Source organism: Schistocerca cancellata, chromosome 5 (assembly GCF_023864275.1).
Source record: "Schistocerca cancellata isolate TAMUIC-IGC-003103 chromosome 5, iqSchCanc2.1, whole genome shotgun sequence".
Taxonomy (NCBI): Eukaryota; Metazoa; Arthropoda; class Insecta; order Orthoptera; family Acrididae; genus Schistocerca; species Schistocerca cancellata.
In genome coordinates this window covers 36,946,127-36,961,508 of record NC_064630.1, presented here as the reverse complement: position 1 = coordinate 36,961,508, position 15,382 = coordinate 36,946,127, and the positions used below count along the sequence as shown (strand labels likewise).

The window sequence follows — 15,382 nt, the reverse complement described above, 5'->3', positions numbered from 1 at the left end:
AGACGATGCTCTTGCATATCAACAAGTATTGTCTGATAAAAACTAAGGTGATAATCAGCCAGAGTTCAGCAAAATATCAGCTCAAATGTAAAAGGCTAAAGGCTCTTAATTTGTAGAAATGCCACATTGTGTGCTTATGACATGTAGCAGTCATCGAGTTAGTCATGTCACACAAATGACTGAGAGTGATAATTTGTGACTATATGGACTGTAATGAGCACATTCGTTTCGTACAAGGTGCAGCAAACCCAGGGTTCTGTCAGAGATTGGAAAACAGCTGTTGGTGTACGGAAGAGATTCTTATAGAACTATTGTATTATCCGTACTAAGACATTGCTCAGGTGTGTGGTATCCGTATCAAGTTGGAATAACAGGGGTCGTATCAGGTAGACAAAAGAAAAGCAGCGCTAATGCTCTGAATTATGTCTGACAAATGAGAGACTGTAATCGAAATGCTGAGAAACCTCAACTGGGAAATACTCTAAAACAGAAAAAAAGCATCTCTCGAAACTTAGGTACACAATTCTAAGGACACATCTTTTACGAAAGTTCTGTGTTGGACACTGTGTACACTATGTTTAAGGAGCGGTCTGTTTTTCGTGAACTAAATGTTCCCATTTTCACTTGTTATTTTCTAAAAATTCGAACTGAATTTCAGTTCTGCCACAGATACTGTTGTGCCATCAGCACATAGAATTTCAGCTGAATACTTTGATCCCACTATTACAGATCAACACCCATCCAAGGAATTGGTTACTAAATACCGTTTTTCGCTAAAAATAGTTTTATGGCCCTGAAAACTAATACAAACAGAGCTTCGAAAAACAGCATTTAAATAATGGTCTATATTCCTCATGCCATGTCAGCTGATTCTGCAATCCTTTGTACTGGCGTCATGCCAGGCAACCCACGAAGCGGTGAGACAGCCTTTCCCTTTGCTGTCATTTAGAATTTCCACGCGAATCAGTTTAAAAGCCTTTGCTGGAACTTCACTTGCGCAATTATGCATCTGTCGCCGTGGAGGAGCCAACTTTTCTACAGATATTTTTAACGTAAAGAAATTCTTTCCCTTTACGAAAGGAGCACATCCCGAAGTTATTGATACCGCTTTCGGCCGTTAAACAAAGAAACCTGTCCAACTTATCGTTCGGACAAATTTGATAATTAACTGCCGCAGATGTTAACACGTCGTAGAACACGTAAGTAAATCGTTAAGCGTTATTCTACGAGACAGAGAGATGAACCAGATCGGAAATCAACCTGTGTCTTAGATTAACGAAAAGTAGGCCCATCTGTATTTCATCGATCAACGTGAGTGCGGAATTACAGGGGTTTTTCCAAACCTTCCAGGCACGTCTACCCTATTTGTGGATTTTCGCTTCGGAAAACCGATACAGAATCAGTTACAACACACAAAACGCACAGAAGTAAGTTTTTACTACACGCAGACAAACTGCTTGCAAGGAATTCTGTTATTATCGCACTCTTTTACTGATACGGAGGGCATCCCGGCACAGTATCGAAACAATAACATATGGAGGAGTGACGAGTACCAAGCAAGAGCGGATCTAGGAAAAAAAGGCACATTGTGAAAGAAAAGAAAGAAACATGTCGTGCGCAACTGATGAGACTCCTTTAAATCGGTCCTACAAAAGTAACAGCGGTTTTCACCTCTGCAGGCCACGCATATTACAGAATTTATGTCAAATTATTTTAGAATCATAGTCAAAATAGTTTTTCTGCCCTCAGTACTCCAAGGAGCACTAGCACATTTCTGCCAAGAACTTCTGGAGATAATAAAGTTAGTGACGTTTACATGGTAGCACTGTACAAGAACACACAACTTAAGTGCTCAGAGCACATTATTGATTCTGCCACAACTGAGGTGAAACAGAGGGCATGAAGCACTCTGCAAACAAGTTACCTTAGACAATGGAGTGAACGAAATGCGTTCGCTCCGTATTAACAACTCGAATTACAAAGTTGAGCAAGTTTGTTAGCTACTTTTCTGACGTTGAACGGTAGGCGACAGACTCAGACACGACGAAAACTACACATGAAAATCTATCACAGTTTCTTCCGTTGTCATGGATGAGTTAATACGCAGAAATCGTATCGAAAGCTACAAGCGAAACCTGCTGCATTCCTACAAGTTGGTAACATCACGCGATAATCACTGCTGATATACGATGCGATACGCACGGTCTGCTCTCTTCTGGACAACTGAAGTGAATATTTCAGGTAATGCACAGACGCAGAGATGACTTGCTGTTACCGAGGGTGAAGGTCATCCTGGTCGCGAGCGGAAAAAACCGCACTCGATAAACGCAGTGAAGAGCTGATAAAGAAATGCGTAAATACGCGCACGTCGAAGCCTGCCGCATCACATTGTGGTCCACAGCCGGCAAGGTAAGTCCTCTCCGCTCTGCAGTATACTACACTAGCTAGCACTACCTCCACCCTAAGACATCGCCTTCTTGTGCAGATGCGCTTCTTCCTGCTGTTCGCTGTTGTCATTGGCATCGCCTGCGGCGCAGCGGTGCCCAAGGGTAAGTGTCATCAAATCGTACTCTTAAAGGCCAAAATAACCATTAACGTTTGGTTCTAAGAGAAATTATTTAAGCTTAAGTGACCACGTAATCGTACCATACATGTGCTGGACAACATATTTTCAAGACGGAAAGGTATTAAAGACGTCAGCTGCCAGTGGGCATTGATTTTTATCAACGGGACAAACTGGAAATTTGTGTTTTCTGCTCATTAGGCACATGCGCTGACCACCACGCCCTCCGGCTCAGTAGTCAGCTCAACTGCACCGACTACCTCAGTGTGCCTCCCACCAGACCCAGATTCTCAACTATTCCTTCAGTGCAGTTGCACGCCAAGCTCTGTCTCTTACGCGAATCGGCGAGATGCTGCGCGTAATAAGGCTGCACCAGTATTGTGAGGTATCAGTTGAGAATTTGGGTCTGACGGGGTCTTGCTAGGGTAGCCGGTGCAGCTGCGACGAGCCCTGTGTACAGATGGTTCAGTGGTCGGCGTATCTGCCTAATAAGCTGGAGACACGGGCTAGAATCAGAGGGTGACACAAATTTTCAGCTTGCCAGTTGATATAAATATATGCCCATGTTTTTAATTCCTTTGTCAGTTGATTAACGGTGGCTCCAATATCAAAATGGTATCTATTCCTTCGGACATGTCTGAAAGAACAGAACCCCTCACATATAATAGATTTTCAGTTATATGAGCTATGCTTCCATAATGACGTGCACAGAAGTCTTCGATATGACCAACTTCGTTCCGTGAAGCTACCAGATGCTGGTGTACCTCATAAAAATGTAAGCTGTTCGCAGAGACATACCACATAAATTATTGCGCTTCAGTGAAGCAAATAGTTATCGGACACACTGATTTAAGCAACGATGGCTTACACCCAGCAGAAGAATTTTTGAGACTGCCTGAGTAGACATTATTTCGGCAGATTTTATCAAATGAATCGCGTACTGCCATTAAATCTACCTGGGTAAAAAGTAATATGTCCTCCTACAGGCATTAGCGACTTAAAAGTACCCCTATGGCGTCGATAAAATACTATATTCTGCATACATAATTTTAAAGCAAAGCAAAGGACAGCCACGTTTCCTGGCAGTAACAGGGCAGCTCGGACCGGCCGCAGTGTCGTCCTCTGCCAGTGGCGTCAGTGAATCCGATGAGGAGGGGCGTGGGGTCACCAGGCGACCCTTCCAACTTGTTCTCCTTCTGACTTTGGGAACGCTCCTTATCACTCAAATAGCTCCTTAATTGCTATAACGATGCTAGGAAACCCTTTCCAAGTCCTTCCAATAAGGAAGAATCTCCGGCAGTTCCGGGGATCGAACCTGGGTCCTACACATATCAGCCAGAGGCTGATCACTGAGCTACCCAAGCAGATAGTTTTTAATGAACACCTAACGCTAATAACACCCAAGACTAGTCAGCAGTACCGAGCGAGGTGGCGCAGTGGTTAGCACAATGGATTCGCATTCGGGAGGACGACGGTTCAAACCCGCACCCGGCCATCCTGATTTAGGTTTTCCGTGATTTCCCTATATGGCTCCTGACAAATGCTGAGATGGTTCCTTTGAAAGGGCCGGCCGACATCCTTCCCCAGCCTCCAATACTCCAACGAGACCGATGACCTCGCTGTTTGGCCTCCTTCCCAAAAGCAAACTAACCCGAACCTAACTAGCCATCAGTAACCGTTGCGCTATATTGCTGCTTTTTCTTGCCAAGTAACAGTCACTAATTAAAACGTGGAGGTATTATTTTTGAATGAATAATCAACACTGAGGTAAGACCTAGTAACCTCATTACATATTTAAGGATTTTGGTTACTCTCTTACATAAAACGAAATCAAAATTTCAGTGTCTTCCCAAAACAAGCGAAGATCCACTTAGAATTATTTACGTAACACGCCCATTCAGTAAGCAGAAGTTCGCTAACGCCTATATTAAAATTACACAGCGCCCAAGCATGAGACAGTCCAGCGGTTCCCGGCCCACCGATCCAGCCGCAACCTCCAAGATGACCTGAACGACTTCCTGGCCCTCATCCCCGTCGACGAAATCGTCAACATCGTCCTCAACTACGTCGCCAACGACGCTGAGGTGCAGGCCGCCCTCCAGTACCTCATGTCTGACGAGTTCGAGAGCATCGTCGTCTACGTCGACCAGCAGCCCGAGCTGTACGATGTAAGCAAAGCTTCGTTAGACACTTCACACACCTATGAGATGTTACATCACGCAGATTCTCACTGCTCCATTTTTTTCCGCAGCTGCTCAACTTCCTCGAGGACTCAGGCCTTGACCCCTACGGCTTCCTCAACATGATCCACGACTTCCTGGGCATACCTCAGATTTCGAAACCCGCCAGCCGAATGAGGAGGAGCAGCAGGAGCCTCAAGTCCATGCTCGATGAGATCCTCGCCATCCTCCCAGTCGACGAGCTGAAGGCTCTCTACAACGAGAAGCTGGAGACCAGCCCTGACTTTGCTGAACTCATCAACAGGCTCAGCTCGGACGAGTTCCACGTAAGTAGTTACCCTTTCATAGCTGTTGAATGGCTACGAGTGTCCAACATTTTTCTTTTATGTTACCTCCATACTTGACCTCTAACCAGAAATATGACGTTTCCAGCAACTGGTGTTGCGCGTTTTGGAGCTGGACGCTGTGCAGAACTTGATCCAGATGCTGAGGGACGCCGGTATCGATGTGGACGCCATCATGGACTTCATCCGCAATCTCTTCGGCTGGGCTGACTCCGGCTCCTTGAAACTGAGTAAGAATGTTTTCTTTACTATCATCTTTCAATGAGGCTTGTTATTTTAAGTTTATATTCGCATGTGCCACATATTCTTTTGTCCATTGTGCTCCATATTGTGTGGCGTAATTATACAGTACTAGCTGAGACCAAATATCTCGTAATGTTTTCTGGTATTCCTCTAAAGGAATCGGTGAGCCATGAAAATATTTACTACCGCAGCTTGCCGACATATCTACTCTACTTTAAAATTTCTTTGAGACAATATGAGGCCGTCATCAAATATACAAAAGAAAGCCGTCAGTAGAGTAAATTTACAACTGGTCGCACTTGGAGCTTACATCACAAAAGAGTCAACCCGACCTGCCTATCATCATCTGACCCATCCTTATCCTCATTTTGCATGGACCTTCTCCAACGTTATACTAAAATCACCAAATCATGGACAAACATATAGGACACCTCGTTTCTGTTTTCCACTCTGCTCTCCCTCTGTTATCCTTTCCTGGCTCGTAAAGTTTACACGAATTTCTACATTTCCAGTAAACCCAAGACCCATCTTCGGTAACGATTGCTTGCAGCTGTATCACTGTCAACATTTCCTACCTTCATCACCAAACATTAAATATTGTTTCCAAGTGTAATTTTAGACAACTCCCCTGCCTGCAGCACGAAACCACCCTTATAATCTGCCCTTCATGCCACCCATAACGAACCGGAAAATACTGCCAACATCAATACCTTTCCTCCCTGACTTCTGTCCTACCCTCCTCACAAGTACCTCGCACTTACTCGAATTATTTCTTTTCATTACATACATGAAACATTTCTCCTATAGTATTGTCTCCATTCTCCAAATCATACCCAGCTCATCAGCATTGTAATAACCCCAAGTCCCCACAACGATAACGTCCATCATAAATAATTAATATCATAAATGTCGCAATACGGCATCATTGACATTATTTCACAGTCATAAAAATTGTTCTGGTATTTCAAACAACTTCAGTCAAGTCTACAGAGAATTTGAATGTTAGTCTACAGAGCGTTTGAATGTTTGGGACCAGCCCATTCAAAAATAGGGGATATAAATGACACTAAACTAAAAAAATACAAAATAATAACACGTTAAAAACATTTACAGTCTTGGCATCAGTGCTTCTGTACTGACTCGAATCATAGTTCTGTGCTTGTACTTGCACCCAGTGCTGTTAGCAACAAGAACAACATGAAAATAATAAGGAGACGTGGTGGGCGATTAAGGTCTTATGTCCCATAGACGAGTTTAATTAATGCCCAATAAATACTCAGCAAGGTGAAGTGTGTCACTGTAAGTTTCAAGTAAATGAATCCAAAAAAAAATGGCTTTGAGCACTATGGGACTCAACTGCTGAGGTCATTAGTCCCCTAGAACTTACAACTAGTTAAACCTAACTAACCTAAGGACATCACAAACATCCATGCCCGAGGCAGGATTCGAACCTGCGACCGTAGCGGTCTTGCGGTTCCAGACTGCAGCGGCTTTAACCGCACGGCCACTTCGGCTGGCAAATGAATCCAGAAATCGAATTAAACAATTTATGTAACTGACAGAATAACTCAATGTGGGTGCATAGGCACGAGAAAGAGGGGCTGTTCTATCTAGCGCAGGTTCAGTACTTCAGCCACTACGCGAATCATAATGCTAACGAGAGAACTCCATTTTCCCCAAAAGGCATACGACGGAATACAATGATTATATTATGGAACATTATTTGTGAATTTTGCAGAAAAATTATAAAACTGCTTAAAACCCTGTGATCTGGAAACAATTCTTCTACATCCTACAAAAAAAGAAATAGTGTGTGTACGATATTACACAACTTCTAGGAAAAACCAAACACACATTGTTCACTTGCTCAGCACTGACTAAACTGTCCAACGTTTTACACTATCATTAAATAGTTATGCAATGAACCACAACAATCTTTGCAACTGTAATGCGACATTCAACAAAATTTTGTGAAAGAGCAAAAAAGATGCACTGATACGCGACATCTCATTTTCAGAGCCAATCCGAGGTGCAAAGATGATCCAACGTTTCCCAGCAAAAAAATCCAGCCGCAACCTCCAAGATGACCTGAACGACTTCCTGGCCCTCATCCCCGTCGACGAAATCGTCAACATCGTCCTCAACTACGTCGCCAACGACGCTGAGGTGCAGGCCGCCCTCCAGTACCTCATGTCTGACGAGTTCGAGAGCATCGTCGTCTACGTCGACCAGCAGCCCGAGCTGTACGATGTAAGCAAAGCTTCGTTAGACACTTCACACACCTATGAGATGTTACATCACGCAGATTCTCACTGCTCCATTTTTTTCCGCAGCTGCTCAACTTCCTCGAGGACTCAGGCCTTGACCCCTACGGCTTCCTCAACATGATCCACGACTTCCTGGGCATACCTCAGATTTCGAAACCCGCCAGCCGAATGAGGAGGAGCAGCAGGAGCCTCAAGTCCATGCTCGATGAGATCCTCGCCATCCTCCCAGTCGACGAGCTGAAGGCTCTCTACAACGAGAAGCTGGAGACCAGCCCTGACTTTGCTGAACTCATCAACAGGCTCAGCTCGGACGAGTTCCACGTAAGTAGTTACCCTTTCATAGCTGTTGAATGGCTACGAGTGTCCAACATTTTTCTTTTATGTTACCTCCATACTTGACCTCTAACCCGAAATATGACGTTTCCAGCAACTGGTGTTGCGCGTTTTGGAGCTGGACGCTGTGCAGAACTTGATCCAGATGCTGAGGGACGCCGGTATCGATGTGGACGCCATCATGGACTTCATCCGCAATCTCTTCGGCTGGGCTGACTCCGGCTCCTTGAAACTGAGTAAGAATGTTTTCTTTACTATCATCTTTCAATGAGGCTTGTTATATTAAGTTTATATTCGCATGTGCCACATATTCTTTTGTCCATTGTGCTCCATATTGTGTGGCGTAATTATACAGTACTAGCTGAGACCAAATATCTCGTAATGTTTTCTGGTATTCTTCTAAAGGAATCGGTGAGCCATGAAAATATTTACTACCGCAGCTTGCCGACATATCTACTCTACTTTAAAATTTCTTTGAGACAATATGAGGCCGTCATCAAATATACAAAAGAAAGCCGTCAGTAGAGTAAATTTACAACTGGTCGCACTTGGAGCTTACATCACAAAAGAGTCAACCCGACCTGCCTATCATCATCTGACCCATCCTTATCCTCATTTTGCATGGACCTTCTCCAACGTTATACTAAAATCACCAAATCATGGACAAACATATAGGACACCTCGTTTCTGTTTTCCACTCTGCTCTCCCTCTGTTATCCTTTCCTGGCTCGTAAAGTTTACACGAATTTCTACATTTCCAGTAAACCCAAGACCCATCTTCGGTAACGATTGCTTGGCGCTGCATCACTGTCAACATTTCCTACCTTCATCACCAAACATTAAATATTGTTTCCAAGTGTAATTTTAGACGACTCCCCTGCCTGCAGCACGAAACCACCCTTATAATCTGCCCTCCATACCACCCATAACGAACCGGAAAATACTGCCAACATCAATACCTTTCCTCCCTGACTTCTGTCCTGTCCTCCTCACAAGTACCTCGCACTTACTCGAATTATTTCTTTTCATTACATACATGAAACATTTCTCCTATAGTATTGTCTCCATTCTCCAAATCATACCCAGCTCATCAGCATAGTAATAACCCCAAGTCCCCACAACGATAGCGTCCATCACAAATAACTAATATCATAAATGTCACAATACGGCATCATTGACATTATTTCACAGTCATAAAAATTGTTCTGGTATTTCAAACAACTTCAGTCAAGTCTACAGAGAATTTGAATGTTACTCTACAGAGCGTTTGAATGTTTGGGACCAGCCCATTCAAAAATAGGGGATATAAATGACACTAAATTAAAAAAATACAAAATAATAACACGTTAAAAACATTTACAATCTTGGCATCAGTGCTTCTGTACTGACTCGAATCATAGTTCTGTGCTTGTACTTGCACCCAGTGCTGTTAGCAACAAGAACAACATGAAGATAATAAGGAGACGTGGTGGGCGATTAAGGTCTTATGTCCCATAGACGAGTTTAATTAATGCCCAATAAATACTCAGCAAGGTGAAGTGTGTCATTGTAGGTTTCAAGTAAATGAATCCAGAAATCGCATTAAACAATTTATGTAACTGACAGAATAACTCAATGTGGGTGCATAGGCACGAGAAAGAGGGGCTGTTCTATCTAGCGCAGGTTCAGTACTTCAGCCACTACGCGAATCATAATGCTAACGAGAGAACTCCATTTTCCCCAAAAGGCATACGACGGAATACAATGATTATATTATGGAACATTATTTGTGAATTTTGCAGAAAAATTATAAAACTGCTTAAAACCCTGTGATCTGGAAACAATTCTTCTACATCCTACAAAAAAAGAAATAGTGTGTGTACGATATTACACAACTTCTAGGAAAAACCAAACACACATTGTTCACTTGCTCAGCACTGACTAAACTGTCCAACGTTTTACACTATCATTAAATAGTTATGCAATGAACCACAACAATCTTTGCAACTGTAATGCGACATTCAGCAGAATTTTGTAAAAGAGCAAAAAAGATGCACTGATACGCGTCATCTCATTTTCAGAGCCAATCCGAGGTGCAAAGATGATCCAACGTTTCCCAGCAAAAAAATCCAGCCGCAACCTCCAAGATGACCTGAACGACTTCCTGGCCCTCATCCCCGTCGACGAAATCGTCAACATCGTCCTCAACTACGTCGCCAACGACGCTGAGGTGCAGGCCGCCCTCCAGTACCTCATGTCTGACGAGTTCGAGAGCATCGTCGTCTACGTCGACCAGCAGCCCGAGCTGTACGATGTAAGCAAAGCTTCGTTAGATACTTCATACCCCTATGAGATGTTACATCACGCAGATTCTCACTGCTCCATTTTTTTCCGCAGCTGCTCAACTTCCTCGAGGACTCAGGCCTTGACCCCTACGGCTTCCTCAACATGATCCACGACTTCCTGGGCATACCTCAGATTTCGAAACCCGCCAGCCGAATGAGGAGGAGCAGCAGGAGCCTCAAGTCCATGCTCGATGAGATCCTCGCCATCCTCCCAGTCGACGAGCTGAAGGCTCTCTACAACGAGAAGCTGGAGACCAGCCCTGACTTTGCTGAACTCATCAACAGGCTCAGCTCGGACGAGTTCCACGTAAGTAGTAATCCTTTCATAGCTGTTGAATGGCTACGAGTGTCCAACATTTTTCTTTTATGTTACCTCCATACTTGACCTCTAACCAGAAATATGACGTTTCTAGCAACTGGTGTTGCGCGTTTTGGAGCTGGACGCTGTGCAGGACTTGATCCAGATGCTGAGGGACGCCGGTATCGATGTGGACGCCATCATGGACTTCATTCGCAATCTCTTCGGCTGGGCTCAGTGAGGGCGTGTTGCACCATTCTAGATGCATCCTCATAAGTAAATCATAATATCTGCTTTGAAGCCGTGGACTCAAAGAACTTCTAAAAATAAATAAATTATCTGAAAGTAAATGTATTTGAATTGGCTGTTCCTAAATCCAGTACATCAGAATCTCAGAGGTATTACAACTGAATATTACTGGTTTCAGTTTTCTGAAGAGTGACGTCTTTTCTAAGGTGTACCTCTGGTAATATCAGGGCTATACTGCTACAAAAATTGATTCCCATTTGCTGATAACCTAAAATGATCTAAGTTTACACAATTCGAAAATCTTTTGTTTATGCACGCGGATCGATGAAGACCTATGACTCTTCACGTGATTCGGTATTCGGCATTTACTATCCTCACGACGCTTTGCAGTTTAAGTCAATAGATAGCTGAGAAATCTTCGCATATGACTTCAGAAAGCTATATTAGTCACTCGGTCACACTAAAGAACAGAGTTTAATACAGACATAGCAATACAATCTATAGGCACATGCTCCACGAATCAAATCTCACTCAATATGTACTGGTGATTATATTTGTCACACACAACAACATAACTGGTACGTACATGCGCACTCATGTCTATCATATAGAGTGGTACTTCTGATAGTTCTTGCAAGTGGGTTCAGCATGTACGATTTTCATAACACGGGTCTAGGAACGTCTCATCATTGACTGACAACCTATCACCACAGAATCATCAGCTGAGAAACACAGAGATCAAAACAAAGTTCTTAAAACTACTACCAACTTAAAGCATAACATAGCCATGGGAGACGCATGGGTCTACGAACTTATCACTTACTGACAACCTATCACCACAGAATTATCAGCTGAAAAACATATAGATCAAAACAAAGTTCTTAAAACTACTACTTACTTACCGCATAACATAACCGTAGGAGAAAATTACCACATACCAAAGTCAGTCTCTGAAGAGCAAAACATTTCAAACGAATACAAACTACTCCCCAACTTGTCACTACGAATAGGCTCTATAAATAAACTGGCGCACATCGTGAATGAAAAAAAATTGTTCAACACAGTGCTAAAAGTAAAGATCAATAACCTGAGAGAAATAAATTAAATAAGAAGTGGTCAAAGACGTATGCTTACGTCAGAGGAGGCAGCCTATGAGAACACAGTGGCCAGCACTCATGCCTACATGACCCATTTACTGCACAGACTACATACTAGGCACTGCTTTTCCTACAATCTCTACAGAGGCTTCTCACAAACATTGTTTGCAATGGATATTCTAGTGCTGGCAACTCAACACTCTGAATGTCGCATGTAAGTCTAACACTCCCCTGTATCCAGTCTGCCCCCGAGGTGCTAGTCATGCAGCGCCGTGGAAGAGTCGGTGAGAAGTTTGACCGCTATGAAGACGAAAAGTGTAACATTTTGAAGACTGGAATCTGTTCGTGAATACGTAGAATTTCAGTACGACGAATGCCATTTCTATTGCAAACTTTTATTCCCATATGGGCAACACTCATATATAAATCTGCTCATGATGTGAACAAAATGGACATTTCAAGCCTTCTACAGCTGTACAAGTTGACTGTTGATGATGTTACCGTGACGCAGAATCGCGAAGGAACCGTCACAGCTATATCAAGACTGAGGAAACGTAATGCACTGATGGACAATAATCATCTAGGATTGCGTACGGTGGTTGTGAAAAATCACATTAAATCAGTAGAAAGACCCATACGTACGTTCCAGAGAACTATCAGCAGTCCAGCTTACACGATGGCTGTGCGTAGGGAGGTAAAAGGAACAGCGTACAGTGTGCGGACAGCTCCTCAAAAGCCACATACTTCTGTAGTCAGTGATACGGAACACTTTGGGTGCTGTAAATGTGGGAGAGAATGTAGCTCTGGTACAGGAATTCCAAACACTCTGTTACTCTGAGATTTTTGCTGTGTAGTCATGCCTATCTAACCTGTGCTTTTGCCTTTATCTACTGTCTCGTAATTCCTATGCATGTCTTAAACCTTTTATTGCATGCTGGGGTTGTTGGTACAGTGGCTTTAATTAACAACCACAACTCGACTATGACTACAAATTTACTTACTCCACGAGGAACCTGCAATCTAAGTTTAACAATCAACCGATGGCGCTAGTCGTACCTCGAAACAGGACGATCAGCACAGAGGGCGGCCACCTTTTGTTTTATCATGAGCATATATGAGTTGTCATTTGCTGCTGTTCCTTTAAAGCTTTAATCATTCTTCCCGCAATCTTTTACTTCATATTTCAAATTGTCCGGCCCCGGTAGCTGAGTGGTCAGCGTGACGGAATGTCAATCGTAAGGTCCCGGGTTCGATTCCCGGCTGGGTCGGAGATTTTCTCCACTCAGGGACTGGGTGTTGTGTTGTCCTAATCATCATCATTTCATCCCCATCGCCGAAGTGGCGTCAACTTGAAAGACCTGCACCAGGCGAACGGTCTATCCGACGGGAGGCCCTAGTCACACGACATTTCATTTTCAAATTGATATTTGCAACTGAGTTCAACAGAATCTGTAATTATTAGGGAAATGGAGAGGCAATCAAAAGGTGGTTCTCCATAATTATTTACATTTATCGGTCTAAGACACCGCCTTCTATACGAAGTTATACAACACTGATTCTTTCAGTTAACAACAGTTATGAATTTTACCTTATTTGGTCTCCTACGTACAAAAGGAAATCAGTTTATGGGGTACGGAGATGGATTAAATTCAGTGCTGTTCCACGTAGTAGCACGCAACACAACATATTCATACATGTAGACGTAAAAACTACAGGACAGCGAGTCATGGCGGGGGGGTGGGGGGGGGGGGAGTACGCGAGGTTGCTATTGCAAGTAATTATGCCAGACTGTATTGTAAGAAAGCGAAGCAAAACGGATTTTTCTGAGGGGCTTAGTATAACTGCACATTGACGAATACGCAAATTACATAGTACAAAATCTGGGTACCTACCGTATCTGATACCGTTTAGCAAATCAAACTACGGAATGACACAACAAATACAATCGAAAAGTAAAGAAGTTGACATAAATTAATGAATTTAACGTCGACGGGCTATTATTCCACGCCGAGAGGTTGACAGAAACGGCTTAGACGGACATGGGGTAACTAACACACAACTGCGGGACACATGGAGTCCGTTAGTATTCGCAAAAGCAACTCATCGAAAATTATCAAATTATTACAGACAACTTGTCTGGGGGACATCAACATCATTTTATCGTACAGCAAGAAATCAAGCAACATCTGAATCATTCTAGATTGAGGTACCACGTGAACCACACTTATGGCCAGACCTAACTTACAAAGGAACAAAAAATCAGACAAAAGTTCTCACAAAAATGGGGATCAAATTTCATAGAATCACTTTTAGAAAACGTTGCGACACGTTAGCACGCTCTGACACCTCACGTGGACTCAGAGCGTATTCCGCACACCCACGAGGCGAGCACTGCAGTTGCAGTGCAAGTCACAAAGAAACTGCCTAAAATTTGTAAAATGAGTGAATGAAGATGCTCTGGCTCGGCTTCCATTTTCATTAATAAATATTTAAGACAATCAACCACCCACAAAACATTAAATTACTAGTTGTTAATCCGCACTCAAAGAAGTGACGCGAACATGTTCTCAGGACTACACTAGAAACATTCATCTTTAACCCACAGAACTTCAGTAATTATGCATCACCTCGAGACGTTCTTTCAAATGAACGGATTTCACTCGCAATTATTCCACAAACAAAATGCAGAGTTGATGGCCAACACTCGTACTCAAAGGTTACGAACACAATTTACCAGTTGCTTTATACTATCAAAATTATGATAATTAAACTATCTTCTATCACTTCTCTGACTAAATTTACTGTCAACGACACAGTTCGAACGCTATCCACGATGACAAAATTCGTTTTTGTACCTTTAATTCACCATACCAGCGAGAGCTTCACAGTAGCGCCCTCACACCAGGCCAGCCCGTGCAACAGCGTCCCAGCACGGCGGACTTTCGGAGAAAACGTTTCCTTGTTCGAACTGCCCGAAGAGGATCCTCTCCTATTGGCTGTAACCACCTTCCACCCTCTGCTGTCGACTCCCTTCATCTTTTCCACAGTCTACAGGCAATCTTTTTGCTTAGCTTTCCCATAAGTTATACTTTGACAAAGCCCACTACACTCTATCTTTGGCTAGTCCCTCACCTTCCTGTATCCCTCCACAGTCAAACTGCATGCAGTCATACCAGTGAGGACTAGTAGTTATACATTCTGGGTGTTCACAAATTTTTAAATTCAGATAAATATGAAAGTGCGAAATCAATAGCATCTGCTGTATAACATTTACGGTTATCAACATATTTAATAGAACTTCCGTCTCTGTCAAGAACAATAATAATAATAATTACATCCATAACTTGATAACTTGTCTGAAAAAGGAACAACTGTTTTCGTGAAATTATGTTGTTTTTACATAATTAAGCACAGAATATGGCAAGAACGAATTGACGTTTAAGCCTTAGCCACTCTCCGTTTCGCATTTTTGAGTAAGTAGGAG

The 15,382-nt window shown here is 43.0% G+C and overlaps 1 protein-coding gene across 1 annotated transcript; it reads left to right on the top strand.

Moving 5' to 3' along the window:
* Nucleotides 1–2,349: 2,349 nt before the first annotated feature.
* Nucleotides 2,350–10,902, top strand: LOC126188353 (uncharacterized). The gene is made up of 11 exons (XM_049929951.1): nucleotides 2,350–2,409; nucleotides 2,486–2,549; nucleotides 4,505–4,731; nucleotides 4,815–5,069; nucleotides 5,176–5,317; nucleotides 7,348–7,580; nucleotides 7,664–7,918; nucleotides 8,025–8,166; nucleotides 9,991–10,223; nucleotides 10,307–10,561; nucleotides 10,668–10,902. Exons 1-11 carry the CDS (start codon nucleotides 2,350–2,352, stop codon nucleotides 10,791–10,793), a joined length of 1,992 nt encoding a protein of 663 aa, XP_049785908.1. The 3' UTR covers nucleotides 10,794–10,902.
* Nucleotides 10,903–15,382: the final 4,480 nt, after the last annotated feature.